Source organism: Choloepus didactylus, chromosome 10, assembly GCF_015220235.1.
Source record: "Choloepus didactylus isolate mChoDid1 chromosome 10, mChoDid1.pri, whole genome shotgun sequence".
Taxonomy (NCBI): domain Eukaryota; kingdom Metazoa; phylum Chordata; class Mammalia; order Pilosa; family Megalonychidae; genus Choloepus; species Choloepus didactylus.
Window position 1 is genome coordinate 119,271,532 of NC_051316.1, and position 18,993 is coordinate 119,290,524.

Sequence of the window (18,993 nt, forward strand, 5' to 3'; positions counted from 1 at the left end):
GAGTCTCATAAAGCCCCGGAAGCAGTGGTGCATGGCCCTTGCATGGCTAGAGATTTGAGGTCTGTGGCACCCGGCTGGGTGCTTCCTCCCTCAGTGGGCGAAGCCTTACGGAGTGAAGAGGCCTCTCCAATCCCCGGGATGAGGGCCTGGGATAAGTGGGAGGAGAAGCCTCACTCCTGGGAGGTCCTGATGGCGGAATGTTTGGTGCAGCCTGAGGAACACTGCAGTGGGGTGAGGCAGGGCAGGAGCCCCAGGGAAGGTCATGTGTGGGGACCCATGGTCCGAGGAGGGTGCAGCGAGTGGTCCACAGGAGTCTGGGTCAGGCTGTCAAGGGGCAGGGAGATGCCAGCAGGAGGAGAGGTTCAGGGCTGAAACTAGAGTCAGGGCAGGCAGGGCTCAGCTGGCTGGTGGGGAGGGAAGTGCCCACCTGGCACGACGAAGTCACCCAACCAGCTACACGTGGAAAGATGACCCTGAGGCTGGCAGCTGTCAGGGCCAGTGAGAAGCTGCCTCACTTCTTCCTCTAAAAAAGGGTGGACAGGCCTCCCTTTTTCCCTTTCTTCCCCTTGGCAGAGGTTTTCTTAGTCAGGAGCAAATCATAGCTGCCTGAAGAGTCCATGGCATAGAACACATACACCCAGTCTGGAATCTTCAGCCCTGTGGGGAGAGAAACACAGGTGGTCAGCTGTGCTCATGGGGGACCCCAAACCACTCTGTCCCTTGTGCACCCAACAAGGGCAGACCTGTGCAAGAGACACAAGTCCCACTATCCTGGTCTAAGACCACCAAGGACCCCTCTGAATGACACCCACCCAAAAACAAGTCAAGAAGCACTGAACCAACAAATCTAGTTAAAAGGGGACTCTGTTTTCACCAGTGTCAACCTCAGGAGAGAGCTGTCAAAGGCTCCCCCACCTGGACACCTCACTCCCCAATCCTAGATGTCTTCCCTGCTGGGCATCTTGGAGCTGGAGGAAGCCTTATAGAATGCAGACATCTCTCCTGAATCCCACACTCCTCAGGGCAAGATGACTGAGGACCAAGGAAGGGCAGGCAAAGCCCAGGCCTCCTGAGCAGGGGTCCAGGGGGCCGCCAAGCCCAGGGAACCTTAAGCCAGCACTGACTTCCTCTCTGAACCTCTTTTCCACCTGTCTGCTCTGGCCTAGAGCCTGCTGGGACACAAGGCTGGGCCGGACTCCCTGCTCCCGGTTTGATTGCGTGGCTCCTTCTCTAGGTCCTCATCCTCTCTAGGCCTCACTCCTCCTTTTCTGAAACTCAGGGTCCCACCCACCCTGCCTATCTCACCAAAATGGCGCTGGAAGATGAGAGAGGATTTAGAAAACCACCTCCAGTGTGTCGGAAGTCTTTCCCCGTGCTAATGGCTGAGAAAGTGTGACCAGCTCACCAAAAAGGAAATACAGTTACCCTTTATGGTGTGTGGATAGACTGTGTGCTCTCAAATGGAGTGGTTTCCTCTCCCGTTGGGGATGAGAAACAGGCACAGGGCGTGAGTAACTGCCCCATGCACCCAGACCCCAGGCTGCCTGGCTCTCAGTCACTGCTGTGGGGACTCAGTGGATTCCTGGAGCCTCTGAAGGGGATCAGAGGAGTCTGTTCAGTTTTTTCATTATAATATTTCATATTCGAAATTGGTGTGCACAGCCTCTTGTTCCTTTGGGATGCACAACTGATCCCCTGCTGGCTAGAGGGTGCCCTCAAATTGGAGACCGTGAACTTGGCTTTGTGCCCACTGGGCCAAGGAGAGAGGCCTCTCTTGGATCTCACTGATGTCAGCTTTCCCCTAGGACCCCCACTGTCTGGACACACCAGGGAGGACAGATGTCCGGGAGAAGGAGCCGGCAGGGGCAGTCGCCGCAGGCACCAAGGGCACCAAGATGCTGAGCACCTCCCTTTTCACAGGTTTTCTGGGCAGAGGGCCTGGGTCCCAGGGGCTGGGAGTGGGGTGCTGAGGCCGCCCCGCTCACAGAGGACTTCTTCCAGAGCCACCTGACTTACTTCTTTTCTGTGAAACAATTTGCACCAGCATGTAGTCCTCCGGATCTTCTTCCTCCAGGTTATGCTCCTCCAGGGCTTTGCGGATAAAGGCCTGTGCCCTGTCTTGGCAGGTCAGCTGGGGCATGTCGGGGGACAGGCCATCAGGGCTCAGGCTGTGGAGCCAACTCCCACAAGGGCAGTGGCTGGGGTCCCTCTGAGGCTGTTCCCCCAGGGAGCACAGGGCTCTAGCCTCCCATCAGCCTGGGTGTGCAGGGGCCCCACGGCTTTCCTCCACCCCCCTGGGCCACCTTCATGAAATGAGGGTGATGTTTTCTAGTCATTCTTTCTGCATCTCCTCTGAGACTAGCACATGCATCTTACAGCTCCCTCCCCTAGAACAGAGCCCCTTCCCGCTTGGTCCTGAGTCTGCACAGCTCATCCCCCTCAAGGGCCACAAGGACAGATGCCGCCATAGAGGATGGTGCTGGAGACAGATGTGGACACTCTCTGTGAGCTCCTCCCAGCACCCTTGGGCCACCTTTGCACTCCAGGACCAGCCCTCCTGAACACGCCTCTCCAGGATCACAATGTGAGTGAACTCCAAGTAAAACAACTAGTCCAAGTCTGGGTGTCAGTGAGGAGGGGGAGCTGGACACCCACAGGCCCACCCCACACCAGGCCTGTGCTGGTTCAGGGGACACACACCAGCTGCCTCACCCCCAGTGCCTGGGCACCAACCAGGCTCAGATGAAGAGTCACACAAGTGACAGCTTAGTTACAACCACCTGAGACCCAGGTGACAAGAGAAGTGCAGAGAAAGGCAGGTGTGTAGCACGACAACTCAGCCAGCCTGTGTGGGTGGGGGCTGGGGTGGCTGATCGGCAGATCTATCCAGCGTCTGGTCCCCTCACTTCCACTGCCCTGGGGCAGCCCCTCCTCTCCCTTCCTGGCTGACAGCAGCAGCCCCTAACTGGCTTCCCAAGGTCTGCACCACTCAGGGCCTGATGTGACCCAGCCCCTGGGGCCTCCTGACCTCACTCATGCCCCCGACCCCTGCCCTTCACCACTGGCCTCCTGACAGCTCCGAAGTTGGGTCAGACACACTTCAAGTTTAGGCCTTTCCTGGTGGTCCCCTCCCTCCCCACCCTCAGGGGCTGCCTCAGTGAGGTCATCCCAGGCTGTCCAACCTCGAGGTGAAGCCTCAAACCCACATCCACCGTCCTCAGCCCTGACTGACATTGAACACCTGCCTTTGCTCCTTCGGGATCTGTGTGTGTCTCTGTCCCTTCCAACCCGCTAGCTTGTGGGCTCCAGGAGGGCAGGGAGGGAACATGTCAGTTCTTCCACATTCACTGTCTGAACGAGTGAGGGGCCCCCACACACAGCTGCCCACCCGGCTCACCAACATGCTTTTGTAAATATTTCCGTTGTCCATGTCCAGTCTGACTCGGACTATGCAGCAGCTGCCCACCTGCTCGTTATAAATTGGCAAGGCCGAGGGTCTCTGGTTGCTCAGAGGGGCCCTGGGCAGGGGGCAGGCTGAGGAGGAGGTGGTGCCACTGGATGTTGAGGTGACACCAGGTGACTCCAGAGATGACAGGAAAGTCAACTCCCCAACCTGTGGGGGGACAGCGAGGTCAGAAGCAACCCTGGAGCATGCAGGACACCTCTGGCAAATGGCAGGCTCCAGTGGGGTTTCTAGAAGCTCTGTTTCTTACTGGAGACCCCTTGACCCCTCTAGTGTGTGCGGAGAGGGGAACATGGGCACTCGAAGGGGGGACCTGGGGAAGAGCCTTCAGGGAGAAGGAGCGGGCAGGCACCTGCTTCTCCTGGCCATCAGGGCATCCGGTGACAAGGGCCATTCCTATCTCGAGATCTGGCTTCGAGGTGTCAGCCACGTGTCCAGGGAATGAGGTAGCTGCATCCCCACTGCTGCGGTCAGGGCCACTCTGGAGCTGGGCACTCGACTCTGTGTTGCTGCTAGTGCTGGGCTTGGCACTGGGTTCCTGAGGGCTGAAAGGAAGGGTGTCTTAACTGGGCTGTTACCAGGGACACAGTCTACACCCTCATGCTCCCCTTGTCCTCTGGGCTCAACCAACCAGAGAGCTCCCTCAACATCTCCTATTTTCATTGAGGGACACCAAGGTCCAGAATGATGGTGGACTTGACACACTCTCGGGGCTGCTCAGGTGTGGAGAGGGGACCCAATACTGAACAGTCAACACCCTGAGCCCATCCTTAGCCTAAAGGGACACTGAGTTCAAGGCAGCCCTGGATTGGGAACGCACTCAGTGCTCCCAGGCTTGAGATCCCCTGGGAAGTCTGGGGCCTAGGGTGTGTTGCTGGCTAACAGGGCTGGGGCTCCAACTCACAAGACCAGTGGTAGCTACAGGGCAAATGGCTGCTGTGAGGCTACCAGAAGCCACAGCTCAGGGCTCCCTCCCAGAGTCTGATCAGAAGGAGTCTGGGTGCTCCACGGGTCCCTGGGCCACAGGTCTGATGGGACCCAGAGTCAGGGCCACAGGCTCTCTGGACCTGGCCTGTAGGAAGATGCCCCCAATTCTGTCCACTTTCTGCCCTGGCCTTACCACTCGGCCTCGCTGAGCTGTTCCATGTCCCCAGAACAGACCCCAAGTTGCTCCACGGGTCGAAAGTGGGTCTTGCTGGATCCCGCCTGGAGGTGCTGGATCCTCGGCATGACCTGGTCTCCCTGTGGCGAGAGGGAGGGAGAGGGTGGAGAGGTCACCAGGCTGTCAGATGGTGGAGCTGGGATTTGGACCCAGATCACTGGACTCCAGGGCAAGGAGTGGCAGTTCAGGGACACCGATGCCAGAAAAGTTCCTCCCAAGTCCACCCAAGCCCAGCTGCTCACCACCTGCATCAGTGTCTTCTGTTTGGCCACCAGCCTGGGAGGGTCCTCAGAGAGGGGGGACTTCACCTCCTTCAGACCGTGCTCCAGGCTCGCAGGGGAGCAGCAGGAAGGCTCTGGTGGTGCAGCAAGAGCTGGTGGTGAATTCAGCTCTGCCAGTGGCGTTGCAGGTGACATGAGTATTTCCTCCTGCTCTGCAGCTGTGACCACGGTTGGTGAGTTAACAGGTGCTATGTCCAGAGGAGGCACTGGTGCTGGGTCAGAAAGTGGCAGTATGGGGGACACAGGAGCCACTTCCTGCTGTGGAGCTGAGGCTGCTGGTATTGAGTTAACTGGCTCCAGCTCCTCAGTGGGGAAGGGCATCACCTCCGGAGGTGGCAACGGAGCTGCCTCCAGCTCTGGCGATGGTGAGTCTGCTGGTGAGGAGGATGGCTCCACATCAGATGCCATAAATGCCTCGACCTCTGTCAGTAGAGGTGGCCTCAGAGCTACTGGCAGCTCTGTCAGTGATGCTGCAGCAGGTGATGTTGCAACTTCTGGAGATGGCACAGCAGGTGGCTTCAGCGTTGCCTCCAACTCCAGAGGTGGGATGAACATTGCAGGAGTAGGAGGCTGGAGTTCTCGAACCTGCAGTGGCTCTGCCACTGCATGCAGCACTGGAGGCAGTGCCACAGGTGCCTCCGCCTCTGGAGCTGGTATGATGTCTGGTGCCATCGATGGAACTGGCTCTGGAGGGGGCACTGCACTGGTTTTCACCTCTGGGTCTGACACGGGAGCTGGAAGAGGAAGAGGATGCAGCAACAGGCCTGGCTATCTATATGCCTTTCCAGAGGCAGAAATGACTGCATGGCTCTACATCAGCCCCACCCAAGCATGCCACCCCCAAGAATCCTTCCCAAAGTGCAATTCCCCAAGTGAGTGGTCTGATGCTCCCTTCTACTCAGGGCCCAAAGGTGACCTCTGGAGTTTCCTCCTTGTGAGGCCCAGGCCCATCCCCTCCCACCCTCTCATGTGCCCTCACCCCCAGTGCCCTCACCCTCTGTCTCGGTCTCACTGGGCTCCGCGGGCTCCAGCTGAGAAAGGAGGTCCTGAGCACGCCTCTCCAGGGCAGACCCAGGCAGGGCGACCTGCGCAAATGCCACCAGCTGTTTGAGGCAGGGAACACCTGGGTGCTGGCAGAAATCACTCGGGAGCTCTTCCAGCCAGGTGAGCAGGAGGCAGGAGATGGAGCTGGGGGTGGACGGGTGGGCAGCAGGGTGAGGGGAACAGCCCTTCCGGCCACACTGCCCTCTGATGACCACCTCCCAGGTAGGGGTCCCTGGGTCAGACAAGAAGACAGACTTCTCCATCTGTGTCCCCTGGGCCCCTTCACCTGGAACAGACCCTTCATGAGGACAGGGAGGGCTGTGTCTGCTGTCTGATGGCACAGCCCTGGCACACACGTAGGAAATCTTGTAACGTCTCCTGTCCTGATGAAGGAACAGAGCCTGTCCCCCTGCCTCAGCCTGCCCCGGGCCCTCGTGGCCCCTCAGTCTGGAGTTCATGCCCTGAGGTCGTGCCTCACTCTCTGTGAGCCATGTGAGGGACTCTCATGCACTGTCACTGTCCCCCAGAGGGCATGGGACAGCTCCCCCCAGCCCTCCAGCAGCTAGGCTCGCAGGACTAAGCATGGAGGCAGATTTGTGAGCTGCGTTCTCACCACACCCACTGATCTGGAACTGCGGCTAGAGGGTGTTAGAGGGACAAGCAGAGCTGGGGTGGAGCTGGTACGGGCTCTGAGACCTGGGGTGGTGTCTGCACCCAGTCCCCCAGGTACCCTCCCACGAGTCACTGTGAGTCCGGTTCTCCTGCAGGGGATGGGGTCCTGGCTTCTACTCGCATGTGGGAATGAGGAGAGGGACCCAGGCTTCTGCCCAGTCGCTCCTGCCACCAGCCCCCCACCCCCACCCTAGGTTGTGAAGAAGGAGCCCCCTCTCCTCACCCCAAGTTCACTCACTTTTTGAAGCCTTCCTGGCCACCTCCATCCCCATCACCAAAACTGCAGTTATCTGCATATCTAGAGGGGACACGAGGGTGTCACATGTAACTTTCTGGGTGCGACTCCTAATGATGATACCTGGTGCTGCTCTCTGACCCCCCAACTAGAAGGAAAGCCCAGAAGTGCAGACAAGTTTGCAGCTTTGTGCAATGAAGTAGACTAAGTGCCTTAAAAAGGGCCTGCCCACAGTAGACCCTTCGTATATATTTGAGGAATGAGTGAGGCCTGAACTGAACCTTCTCAGATAGGGCCTGGGGCTCCTCTGCCGGCTCCCAGCACTGTCTGCCCAGGCTACATCGGAGACAGGGTCCATGTAGATGGGACCTCAAACCTCCTCTGAACGGGAATACAGGTTTCCAGAGGTCAGTTTGAGGCACAGCTTCTCCTCATGGAGAGGAGATTCCTAAATGCTGACAGCCCCTCCCCACTGACACCCCTTTCTGAGGCCTAGCACAGTGAGCACCTTCCCATTGAGTCCTGACGGTGACCTCAGGAACCTGGTCCTTCTCCCACCCCACTTCCCAAGGAGGAAACTGAGGCCAGAGGCTGCAGTGCCCTTCCCCAGACATACACCTCACGGGTGGCAGGGCTGTCAGGGGATGGAAGAGGGGGGCACCCACCTTTTGGAAACCTGGTCGAGGACTTCTTCAATGGAGAGGAAGCCCCGGTAATTTATTAGCAAGTTTGTCACGTAGACTCGGTCACCCTCCTGCACGGCCGGCACCAGGAGCTCCAAGAGCTTCACCAAAGCCCGCTCCTTGTGGGTGCGCTCCCGGCTGTCCTGCACCCTCCTCTGGGCCGGCGTGTTTGCACGCTAGGATGGGGCAGAGAAGGAGCAGATGGTCAGCGGCTGCACTGGGGGGAGGTGTAGGGCTGCCTCCCCCAGGCCCTCCGAGACCTGGGAATTAAGAGGGGCAGGAGGGCTTCCAGCAGAAAAAGGGCCCAGCCTCCAAAGAATTGAGGTGAGGGAGTAATGAAGTCATGGACCCTCCCCATCATTCAGGGAGCTGAGTCACAGGAGAACCTCCCTGCACCACTGCCTGGAAAGAGCTTCATCCCGTGAGTCCTCAGGAACCACCCCCATTCTTGAGATGGGGGGTCATCAAGGGGCAATTCAAGGTCCCACAGGTCAGAAGCCGGAACCATCCACGCTCGGGCCTCGGGATGATCCCTCCACACTCTGGGAGGTGGGTGTGCCCCAGACATGGAGGGAAGGGGTCTGCTCCACCTCATCCCTTCCCCACTTCGGAGGCACTGCATGCAGAAGGCCCAGATTATGGGAACACCTTTGATTTCAAGCAACACCCTGACTTTTGTCTCTTGTCTTAAAGGGAGTTCTGGGAACCTGCAGCCATGGTGATCCCTGCTCTGGCAAAGGGACAAATGCCAGGGCTATCCAAGTGGGAGAATGTCCCCTACAGATCTGAGGACCTGAACAGAAGCCTCAGACAAGAGCAAACCCAAATGGCCCCTGGACGATGGGATGGGGCTCCAGCTCTCACGGGGCAGTTGCAAATCAAATCACCAAAGTGACTCTATTTGCCCCACTGTCCGCAGACTTGCCAAAACGCAAAAGAATGTTCACAGCCAGGCTGAGCAGACATAGGGAAGCAGCCATGGTCAGAGCCTGTTGGTGGCCACTGAACCGCTGCAGCCTTCCAGCAGTTCAGTGGCTCAGGCTATTGAATCTCCTCTGCATGTGTGTGACCAGCCATCCCATTCTGGGGATTCTAACCTGGGATGTGGGAAGGGTGAGCAGCCTGCTAGGACAAACAGGAGATGTTCCCTGCAGCACTGCAGAAATGGCCCAGGAATGACACCCTTCATGAGCTGAGAACAGCAGAGGCTGAACCACTGCTCCATGCAGCCTCCCTTCTGGAATGTGATGCAGGTGTCTCAGGCCACAGTTCCTGGCCTGGAAAGTCAAGGGAATGTGCTATGTGAGTGTTCATTTGCACTGGAAATCATGCGATCGAGTGAGCCCCACTCCTTTTGAGTCAAACCACCGTTGAGAGCATGAAGATCTGGAAGGCTTGGAGACAGTGTGGAAGGACAGTCCAGCTGACTACCTCAGTGTGAGAATGAGATTAAGTTAAGCTTTCACAGAGAATAGGTGTGCCTTGCAGGGTGGGGCAGTTCAAGAATTGGCAGAAGGTTAAAAAGACAAACTGTAGTCCATGGTCGGTCCCCCTGTTTATCTGCCCACTATCCATGGTCAGTCCCCCTGTTTATCCACCCACTATCTACTATCCTTGCAAGGTGGAGACTTGGGGTAGAGGTTCCCAAAATAGCCTCATGACTTGTAACCAAACTAGCCCAGACTGGCTCTAAAGAGGCCTGGGCATAACCGTTATACTCAGGGGTGGAGATTTCTTCCAACCCTTCCAAATGTTGCAAATTTGTGCAGGAAACTTCATGGGCTGCATGTTTCAAATCTGCATGGGCTAGTTAGGCTTGTCGAATAGAATGTAACCTCTGGAGTATCCAGACACTGGAGAAACAGGAGGGACTTGACCTTAGGTGTAAGAAATAAATTCCCTGTGTCTATTGTTCTGGGTGCCAACCACCCACATTTGGGTTGGGCACCCATTCTTGCAAGATCATGAATAAATTCTCCACAATCGTGTGAGCATTTATTCCTTTTAGGAATAGTGCTTGTTGCATTTATTCCTTTTAGGAATAGTGCTTGTTTCTCACATCAGGGGTCAGCTGAGTTTAACAATTGACAATAAAAAAGCAGCAAAGGGCAAAGGAGCTCTTGGCTTCATATGGAGGGAAAAAAAAAATGTGTCATCTCTTCTCAGATGCTACTACAAATGTGTGTAAAACTGCTCTCCACCTGGCCATGAACACGGTTGTGCAGATTGGTGGGGTGGTGAGGGTGGAGGCCCAGATGCCTTTTGGAGTGAGACTTCCAGCCAATCAGAAGGCAAAGCCATGGAAAGATGCCCAGGGAAGGCTCAACGGTCATATATTCATGTTCCATCCTGCCCATGCTCCCTCGGGTCCCTGGAATCAAGAAGCCCCTGCTCCTGCTCTCACACACTCCTCTAGTCCAGGTTGTGGTCAGGAGGTCCCTCCACCTTGCACACAGATACAGTGTAGCTGACACCTACAGGCAGCTCCTCCCTGATCCCCTGCATGGAGCTCTGCAAACACAGTGCCCAGCAGCTACACATGGGGCATCAGGAGGCTGCCTGGCCATCACCACAAGGAGAGCACCCCTTGTTATCTCTGCGACCCAGGTCAGGCACAGATGGGTGTCTGAATGCACCTCCAGCCCACTTGGAATGGAGATGACAATTTTTGGAGCCGGGATTCACACGTTGAATAATGGTTGCCTCCCCATCACCACTTGCCTTCCCACCAGCAACCCATGACCTGAAGTGTGAACACGAAGGGCCCACCAGGTTTCCCAACACTACCCCAGATGGACCCACTCCTCTAGCCTTCTACACACTGACAGGAAGAGGGATGTTAGACTGCTGAGGCAGGATGACAATGTTGGCATTGCCTGAATTGTCTGAACTTTGGCAACCTTGACTTACCTTTGAAAACCTCCTGGCCAATGGACAGCAGCTTTGGGGAGAAGGGCTGAGCCAATGTTGACATCGATGGAAACAAGTCTCACGCTTACGGGTCTTGAGGTCAGAACCTCGGGACCAGCCAAAACAACAGAACATGTTGCTCTCTCGAGCGTCTGCTGTTAAGTGAGCTGGGCAGGGGCTAGTCTGTGGAATCTGGGTGCCTGGTTACCAGGGTTCCAAGTTCTACTGGCTCTACCTCCAAGGAAGTGAGGTCATCTCCTTAACTGACACCTCTCTACAGATAAAACCTCAGTGAAGGCCCCTCAGAACCCCTCATGTCAGATCTGTGAGAATTAGATTAAGTTTAGCTTTCACATGGGGGGAGCAGTTTGGGGGTTGGCAGAGGGTTAAAAAGCTAAGCTGTAATTGGTGGCCAGTCCTCCTGTTTATCTGCCCACTATCCTTGCAAGGTGGAGACTCAGGGGTAAAAGTTCCTAAAATAGCTTCATAACTTGTTACCTAACTTGCTCAGACTGGCTCTGCAGTTAAAGAACAAAGGAAAGAAGCATTGGCATAACAAATAGTCAGGGGTGGAGACTTGTTTCAAATGTTCCTTGTTTCAAATGTTTCAAGTTCACACAGACTTATTTTGAATGTTTGCATGTTTCAAATTTGCATGGCCTAGTTAGGCCTGTCAAATAGAATGCAACCTCTGAAGTATCCACTGGAAAAACAGGGTAGGGAGTTGCGAGTTAGGTGTAGGGAATAAATAGTGCTGGGTCTGTTGTTCTGCACACCAACTCCTCACATTGTAGTTGCGTGCCTGTTCTTGCAAAATCGTGAATAAAGTCTTTTCTTCTCTACAATTGAGTGAGCATTTATTCCTTTTTAGGAATAGTGCTTGTTTCTCACACCATCCTCCTCAACCGTGCCACCCTGTTCTCCGGGCACTGTTAGGTCTGCGCCCTGGGCCCCTCCCCCATCTCCCTTTTTGCAAAAAAGGCTACATATCAGAGCATGCCTCACATTGCTTTAAGGTTTGTGAGGCTCCCCTCCCACCACCTGTATCCTAGGCTCTCACCTCCACCTGGAGGTGTTGGCCAGCCAGTGGTCTCACAGGGCTTAGGATGAACCCAATGTACCTTCAGTATGCACTCAAGGAGGAGCAGATGAAAGTCCACAGGGCTTTTCAGCTGAGGGGTTCTGCTTCCTTTCATTTAGGAGAGGAGAGGATAGTCAGTCAGGATGCCTGCAAGTCACCTAGTCACCCAGGACGAACAGAAGTATATCTGCCAAGCTGTAATTGAGCTCAGGTTTCTGAAATACTTGTACCCTCAGCTCCCTGCAGGTTGGTGTGTTGGAAATCCAGGCTGTCTCTCCGTCCAGCACCTGGCAGAGCAGACCCTCAAATGTGATGTGAACAAAGCCCTGGTTAGGTTGCTAGCACATGAGCCATTATGGAAACCTGCCTCACATGCCCTAAGAAAGCAGTGGGCAGTGCAAGGGCCTATGGCCACACACGGGGTGCAGGTGGGGCATGGACCCAGGGAAAGTCCAGACCTTGCCTTTTCAAAGGTGATTCCTGGGTCCTGCATAGAGTTGGCCACTGATGCCTTGGGCCTCACAGTTATCTGGAGCACTCTAGTCAGAGGAGGGTGATAGGATGCCTTTCTTATTTGCAAATTAGAGTTCCCCTCTGAGGGCCATGTGCAACAACAGTGGGGAATGAAGTGGAACTTCTAGGATTTGAGGACCAGTAGAGACTGCCCAGAAGCTCCCAGCTGCAGCCCAAAGGCTCCTCCATCCTGGGAAGCCTGATCCGGCCCTGCCAGCTCTAACCTATGGTCTCCCCTCCTCCTGCTTGAACATCCTTGGACTTCATCATGGTGGGATCCTCTTCTCTCCTCCTTTCTGCACAGCCCTTTAGAGTTTACAAAGGCCTCACCCATCCTGGGTCTTACTGGATACTCCTGACAAAATGAGTGGACGGCATGCCAGGGCTGGTTTTGAGAAGTGAGGCCTTTATGCACGTTGGCCAAGTTTGGGCATCCTGGAGGCAGGCCAGTGGGTCCAGGCACATCACAGCCCTTGCTCTGCCATTGATTCCTTAGGCAGAGGTAATTCCTGACCAGTAGAGAAAACCTCATCAGTGTCATGCTGGGTGTTAGGGGTTTTCAGTCACACAACGGGTACTCAGAGATGGCACATTGGAGGATTCTGAGAGATGAAGTGGAGGGTCATGTAGCTCTCTTCCTGCCAGAGAGCCATTGGTTGACATTTTGGTCAACCCAGATCACCACGTGGCAGCCCCTGGTTAACCTGGACATGCTGCCCACATGCCCTGAAAGATCACCCCACCATAATAGAAGTTCTGTCTTTCCAACTGAATGCTGCATAGGTGGTAGAAAAACAAGTATGTTCACGGAGGAACTCCTGGCAGGATACAGTAGATTAGCCCAGGAGGAAGGCTGCCACCTGTGTTCCCAAGGTCTGTAGTTCCATGGGATTCCAGAACTCCAGGTCCACATCAATGCAGCAGAGGTAGTCCCTCTCCTGGGGCACTCTCTTCTCAATATGCTGGTGACGGGCACCAAGAGGCATGTGGGGTTCTCCTCCCCACAAGAGTGATCCTGTATGGTGTGATGCTAAAGAGCTCGGGGGAGATGTGAGTAGCTACATGAGGGGTTCATTTCATGTTGCTAATGAATGTAGTATAAGGGGGAGAGTGGAGAGGAGACATGAGGTCCCATGAACAAGGCAAACCCTGGAGAGAATCTGGGCTCTTCTTGTCCCTTACCTCTGATGCCTGGCTACAAATCTCCATTTTGGTGAATTTTATGGGGGGTTGTGTTGCTTGTAACTTGCCTGTCTTTGCAGAAAAATCTGAGATGGTAGCAAGAGGGCAAGGGGCCTCCTGACCAAAGCTCCTGCTCTTCTGACACCTGATCTGCCATCACTGCCTCCCACCGCCTCTTTCCAGACCAGGTCAAAACCCCTTCCTCCAGCAAGCCCCCTTCTCCACTACTATAAACTTCCTTCTATCACTCCCTTCACTGATTCCAACAAATTATAAGAGTCACATGTTCATTTTCAAAATATTTCCAACTATATGTTAATTTCTCTGAGATATCATCACCATCAATGCTCTACCTTCCCAGCTGCTAAGCACCTGGCTAGAGACTACATAGTGCCTGGCCTTGGTCCTTCCTCATTTTCTTTCTCAGTATTGCTGTGTGTCAGGAGGAACACTCTGTTTCATCTGCCCAAGAGTCACTCCCCTTGGGAACATAAAGAATCCCATGGTCAGATTCAGTGACTGATGCACATCCCAAAGAATGTGCAGGAGGAATCTTCCCTCAAAAATGATTGGCACCAATCATGGCATGATCTGCAACCAAGAATGGACAGTGGAGAGGGGAGGTGGCCTCCACCCCAGGGACACAAATAAGAAAAGAGCAGACTCCTTGCTAGACCATGGGCTGCAATGGCTTCTCCACCTTCAGTGGCAGCTTCCTATTTGTGGTGGCACAGTTGAGAAAGAGATATTGGTGCAGGGACTGGGGTTTTAGAGTCTTAGTCCATGATGTATAGATCATCTGAAACCTTCACCCCATTCCACCTGACCCCAAAAGGAGGGAACGGGCTCGTATATGTGTCATGACCTGTGCATGGTCACTGCCATGGAGAGTGGCAGGGCTGAGATTTGAACACAGTGCTATTAGTCTCCACAACACAAAGAAGAAGTTGAAAGAATACATAGAAAAATAAGAGACCTTATGGAAATGAAATTAGAAATATACTTGAGTCAAAACAGCAGATTTGAATAGGCAGAAAAAAGATTCAGGAAGCTAGAACACAGAGCAATCAAAGACAAACAGGAAAAAGAAAATGTGGAGGAAAAAATTGGAAAAATCTGAGAAGAGTCCCAGGGAAATGACTCACAACACAAAGCACAGAGACATACACATCATAGGTTTCTCAGAAGAAGAAGAGTAGGGTAAAGGCCCAGAAAGAATAATTGATGAAATAAAGGCTAGAAATTCCCCAACTCTAGTAAACAACATAATATGCAAATCCAAGAAGCCCAGTGTGTTCCAAACAGAATAAATCAGAATAAAACCACCCTAAGATACATACCAATAGACTGTCAAATGCCAAAGACAATGAGTAAATTCTGAAACCAGCAAGAGAAAAGCCATTCACCACATGCAACAGATGGAGAATACAACTAAGGGCTGATTTCTCTTCAGCACATGGAGGTGTGAACACAGTGGTATGATATATTTAGGATATGAAAGTCATCGATTGCCAGCCAGGAATAGTATATCCAGCAAAGCTATCCTTCAAAAATGAGGGGAAGATAAAACAATTCACTGATGAAAAGAAACTGAAAGAATTCATTAAGAACAGACCTGTCTTATAAGAACAATTAAAGAGACTTGTGCAGGTTTGGATCTATTATATCCCTGAAAGCCATGATCTTTAACACCTTCTTGTGAGGACAGACATTAACCTTTGATTGAGTGTTTCCAGGGAGATGTGACTCAGTCAGCTGTTGGCAAGATATTTGATTAGATTTTTTCCATGGAGATATGGACCCTGCCCATTCAGGGTGGGTCTTAATTAAATCATTGTAGTCCTGTAAGAGAGCTCACCATCAGAAGGAGCTCAGAGCAACTGAGAAAGACTTTTGGAGAGATTCTTGCTGATGCTTTGAGATGCTTGGAGATGTTCAGAGATAGTAGCCCAGAGTTTCCTCCAGAGAAACAAGGGAGGACCCCAATGCTTACATGTACTGGAGGTGAAGAAGCTAAAAGAGACAAGCACAGAAACATTTTGGAGAAAGCTATTTTGAAACACAACCCAGGAGCAAAGGACCAGTAGAAACCAGCCATGTGACTTCCCAGCTCAGAGAGGTGGTCCAAAAAACATCAGCCGTTCTTCAGTGCAGGTGTCCTCTTGTTGATGCCTTAGTTTGGACATTTTTATGGCCTCAGAGCTGTAAATTTGTGACCTAATGAATCCCTTTATGAAGACCATTCTGTTTCTGGTATTTTGCATAATGGCAGCATTAGCAATCTGGAACAGGAGTTCTGACAGCTGAAAAGGAAAAACAGGAGAGAGAGTCCTGGAGGAGTGTACAGAAATGAACCATATTAGTAAAGGTAACTAAAAGGATTAAAAGAGAGGGAAAATAGATTTAACAAATAAAAGCCAAAGGATAAAATGGTGGAAGGAAATACTACCTTTACAGTAAAAATATTGAATGTTAATGGATTAAACTCCCCAGTCAAAAGACACTGACTGGCAAAATGGAAAAGAAATATGCTTCATCTATATGCTGTTTACAAGAGACTCCTTTTAGATTGAAAGATACAAATAGGTTGAAAGAGAATAGAAAAAGAGATTCCAAACAAGCAATAACAACAACCAAAAGATGGAGTAGCCATATCAATATCAGACAAAATAAATTGCAAATGCAATAATGTTGTAAGAGACAAAAGAGAACACTATATTTTAAGAAAAGGGACAATTGACCAGGAAGGAATAACAATAAATACTTATAAATCTAATCAAGTTGCACCAAAGAACACTGGGAAAACTGAACGGACCAATAAAGGCGTCCAGGATAATAGTGGGAGACTTAAACACACCACTGTTTTAATAGATAAAACATCTAAATAGAGGATCAATAAGGAAACAGATAACCTAAATAATATGATAATTGAACTAGACTTAACAGACATATGTAGAACAGTGCAAACCAAAACAGTAGGATATACATTCTTCCCAAGTGCTCAAAAATTCTCCCGGATAGACCACATATGGGGGCACAAAACAGGTGTTAATAAAATTAAAAACATTGGAATTATACAAAGCATTTTCTCTGATCCTAACAAAGTGAAGCTGGAAATCAATAACAACCAGAGGATTTGAAATTTCACAAATATTTGGAGGTTAATCAACATGTTCTTAAGAAAACACTCGGTCAAAGAGGAAAATGCAAGAGAAATCAATAAATATCTTGAGATGAATGAAAACAAAAACACAACATATAAAAACTTATGGGTTGTGGTTTGTTTGAAATTTTTTTTTATTGTATGTTTTTTTAAATTTTTTTTGATATAGTTGATTTTTTTGAAAAAAGAGCTAATTGAATAAAATTGAAAAAAATATGCAGAGCCCCCTTGAGGAGATGATGGAGAATGCAGGGTTGTCAGGTTCCCCCACCTCGATGGTTGCTGATGTGCTCACAGACAGAGGTACTGGTGGTTTGATGGGCTGAGCCCTCTACCACAGGACTTGCCCTTGGGAAGACTGTTGCTGTAAAGGAGAGGCTAGACCTCCCTACAATTGTGCCTAAGAGCCTCCTCCTCCCAAATGCCTCTTTGTTGCTCAGATGTGGCCCTCTTTCTCTAGCTAAGGCAACTTGGCAGGTGAAATCACTGCCCTCCCCACTACATGGGATCTGACACCCAGGGGAGTGAATCCCCCTGGTAACGTGCAATATGACTCCCAGGGAGGAATCTAGACCCGGTATCATGGGTGAAGAACATCTTCTTGACCAAAAAGGGGATGAAAAATGAAATGAAATAAGCTTCAGTGGCAGAAAGATTCCAAACGGAGCTGAGAGGTCACTCTGGTGGGCACTCTTATGCACAATACAGACAACCCTTTTTAGATTCTAATGAATTGGAATAACTAGCAGTAAATAACTGAAACTATCAGGCTACAACCCAGAACCCATGAATCTTGAAGACGAATGTACAAAAATGTAACTTATGAGGGTGACAATGTGATTGGGAAAGCCATATGGACCACTCTCCCTTTGTCTCATTTATGGATGGATGAGTAGAAAAATGGGGGAAGAGAAAAAAAAGAGGAGAAAAAGGCACTCAGTGTTCTTTTTTTACTTTAATTGTTCTTTTCCATTTTAATTTTTATTCTTATTATTTGTGTGTGTGTGGTAATGAAAATGTCAAAAATTAATTTTGGTGATGAATGCACAACTATATAATGGTATGGCAAACAATTGAATGTAGGCTTTGTTTTGTGTGACTGCATGGTACATGAATATATCTTAATAAACATGAATAAAACAAAAAAATAAAAGTAAATTAAAAAAAAAACAACTTATGGAATGCAGGAGGCAGTGCTGGGAGGGAAACTCACAATCCTAAAGGCTTACATTAAAAAGGAAGATAGACCTAAAACCAAAGACATGACTGAAAAACTGGGTAAGATAGAGAAAGAGCCACAAAATAATCCAAAAACAAGCAGAAGGAATGAAATAACAACCATTACAGCAGAAACAAATGAAACAGAGAAGAACAAAATAAACAATAGAGGGAATCAAGAAAATTAAAAGTTGGTTCCCTGAGAGCATGAATAAACTCAACAAACCCTTAACTATATTGATGAAGACAAGAGAGAAGACACATATAAATAAAATCAGAAATGAGATGCATCATTACCACGGGCCCAGAAAAAATAAAATGAATGCAAGAGGTTACTATGGACAACTTGATGCCAACAAACTACACAACTTAGATGACGTGGAAAATTTCCTTGAAAAACACCAACAATCTATGCCGACTTGAGAATAGAAGACCCTCACAAACCAATCACAAGAAAAGAGATGGAATCAGTCATCAAAAACCTCCCAACAAAGAAAACCTCAGGATCAGAGGGCTTCATAGGCATATTTTACAAAGCATTCCAAGAAGAATTAATAACGATCCTGCTGAAACTCTTCTAAATGATTGAAGAAGAGGGAACACTACCTAATTCATTCTAGGAAGGCAACCTCACCCTAATACCAAGGCCTAATAAAAATACTACAAGGAAGCTACAAACCCATTTCTCTAATTAATACAGATGCAAAAGTCCTCAACAAAATACATGCAAATAAATTCCAAAAGCATTGTAAAGTAATTATACAACACGACCAAGTGTGTTTTAATCCACATATGCAAGAGTGGTTCAACACAAGAAAATCAACCAATGCAACACACGACATAGACAAATCAAAAGGGGAAAACCACATGACCGTCTTGTTTGAGGCAGAAAACACATTTGACAAAATTCAAGACCTTTTCTTAAAAAAACACTTTGAAAGGAAGGAATGGAAGGAAACTTCCTCAACATGATAAAGGGCATACAGGAAAAACCCACAGCTAACATCACACTACAGGTGAGAGACTGAAAGCTTCCCCTCTAAGATCAGTAACAAAACAAGGATGCCATACTCACCACAGCTGTTCAAGGACGTGATAGAAGTTCCAGCTAGAACAACTTGGCAAAAAAAGAGAACAAGAAAGAAAGAAAGAGCATCCAAACTGTAAAGAAAGGAGTGCAATTTTCACTTTTTGGAGACAACATGATCCTGTATTGAGAAAGTCCCTACAAAACTCAATAAAAATACTAGAGCTTATTAATGAGTTCAGCAAAGAGGCAGATAACAAGACCAACACACAAAAATCATTTGTGTTTCTATACAGTAGTAATGAGTTATCTGAGGAAGTAATCAAGAAAAAAATTCCATTTAAAATAGCAACTAAAAG

The 18,993-nt window shown here is 50.4% G+C and overlaps 2 protein-coding genes across 2 annotated transcripts; both read right to left on the reverse strand.

Annotated features, from left to right (window-relative positions):
* Positions 1–291: 291 nt before the first annotated feature.
* On the reverse strand, positions 292–4,168 carry LOC119504856 (ral guanine nucleotide dissociation stimulator-like). The gene is made up of 4 exons (XM_037797448.1): positions 3,816–4,168; positions 3,398–3,613; positions 2,017–2,131; positions 292–657 (listed from the first exon to the last, which is right to left on the reverse strand). Exons 1-4 carry the CDS (start codon positions 3,855–3,857, stop codon positions 524–526), a joined length of 507 nt encoding a protein of 168 aa, XP_037653376.1. The 5' UTR covers positions 3,858–4,168; the 3' UTR covers positions 292–523.
* Positions 3,860–13,030, reverse strand: LOC119545363 (ral guanine nucleotide dissociation stimulator-like). The gene is made up of 7 exons (XM_037850839.1): positions 12,905–13,030; positions 7,523–7,716; positions 6,861–6,920; positions 5,901–6,094; positions 4,868–5,640; positions 4,584–4,705; positions 3,860–4,034 (listed from the first exon to the last, which is right to left on the reverse strand). Exons 1-7 carry the CDS (start codon positions 13,028–13,030, stop codon positions 3,860–3,862), a joined length of 1,644 nt encoding a protein of 547 aa, XP_037706767.1.
* Positions 13,031–18,993: the final 5,963 nt, after the last annotated feature.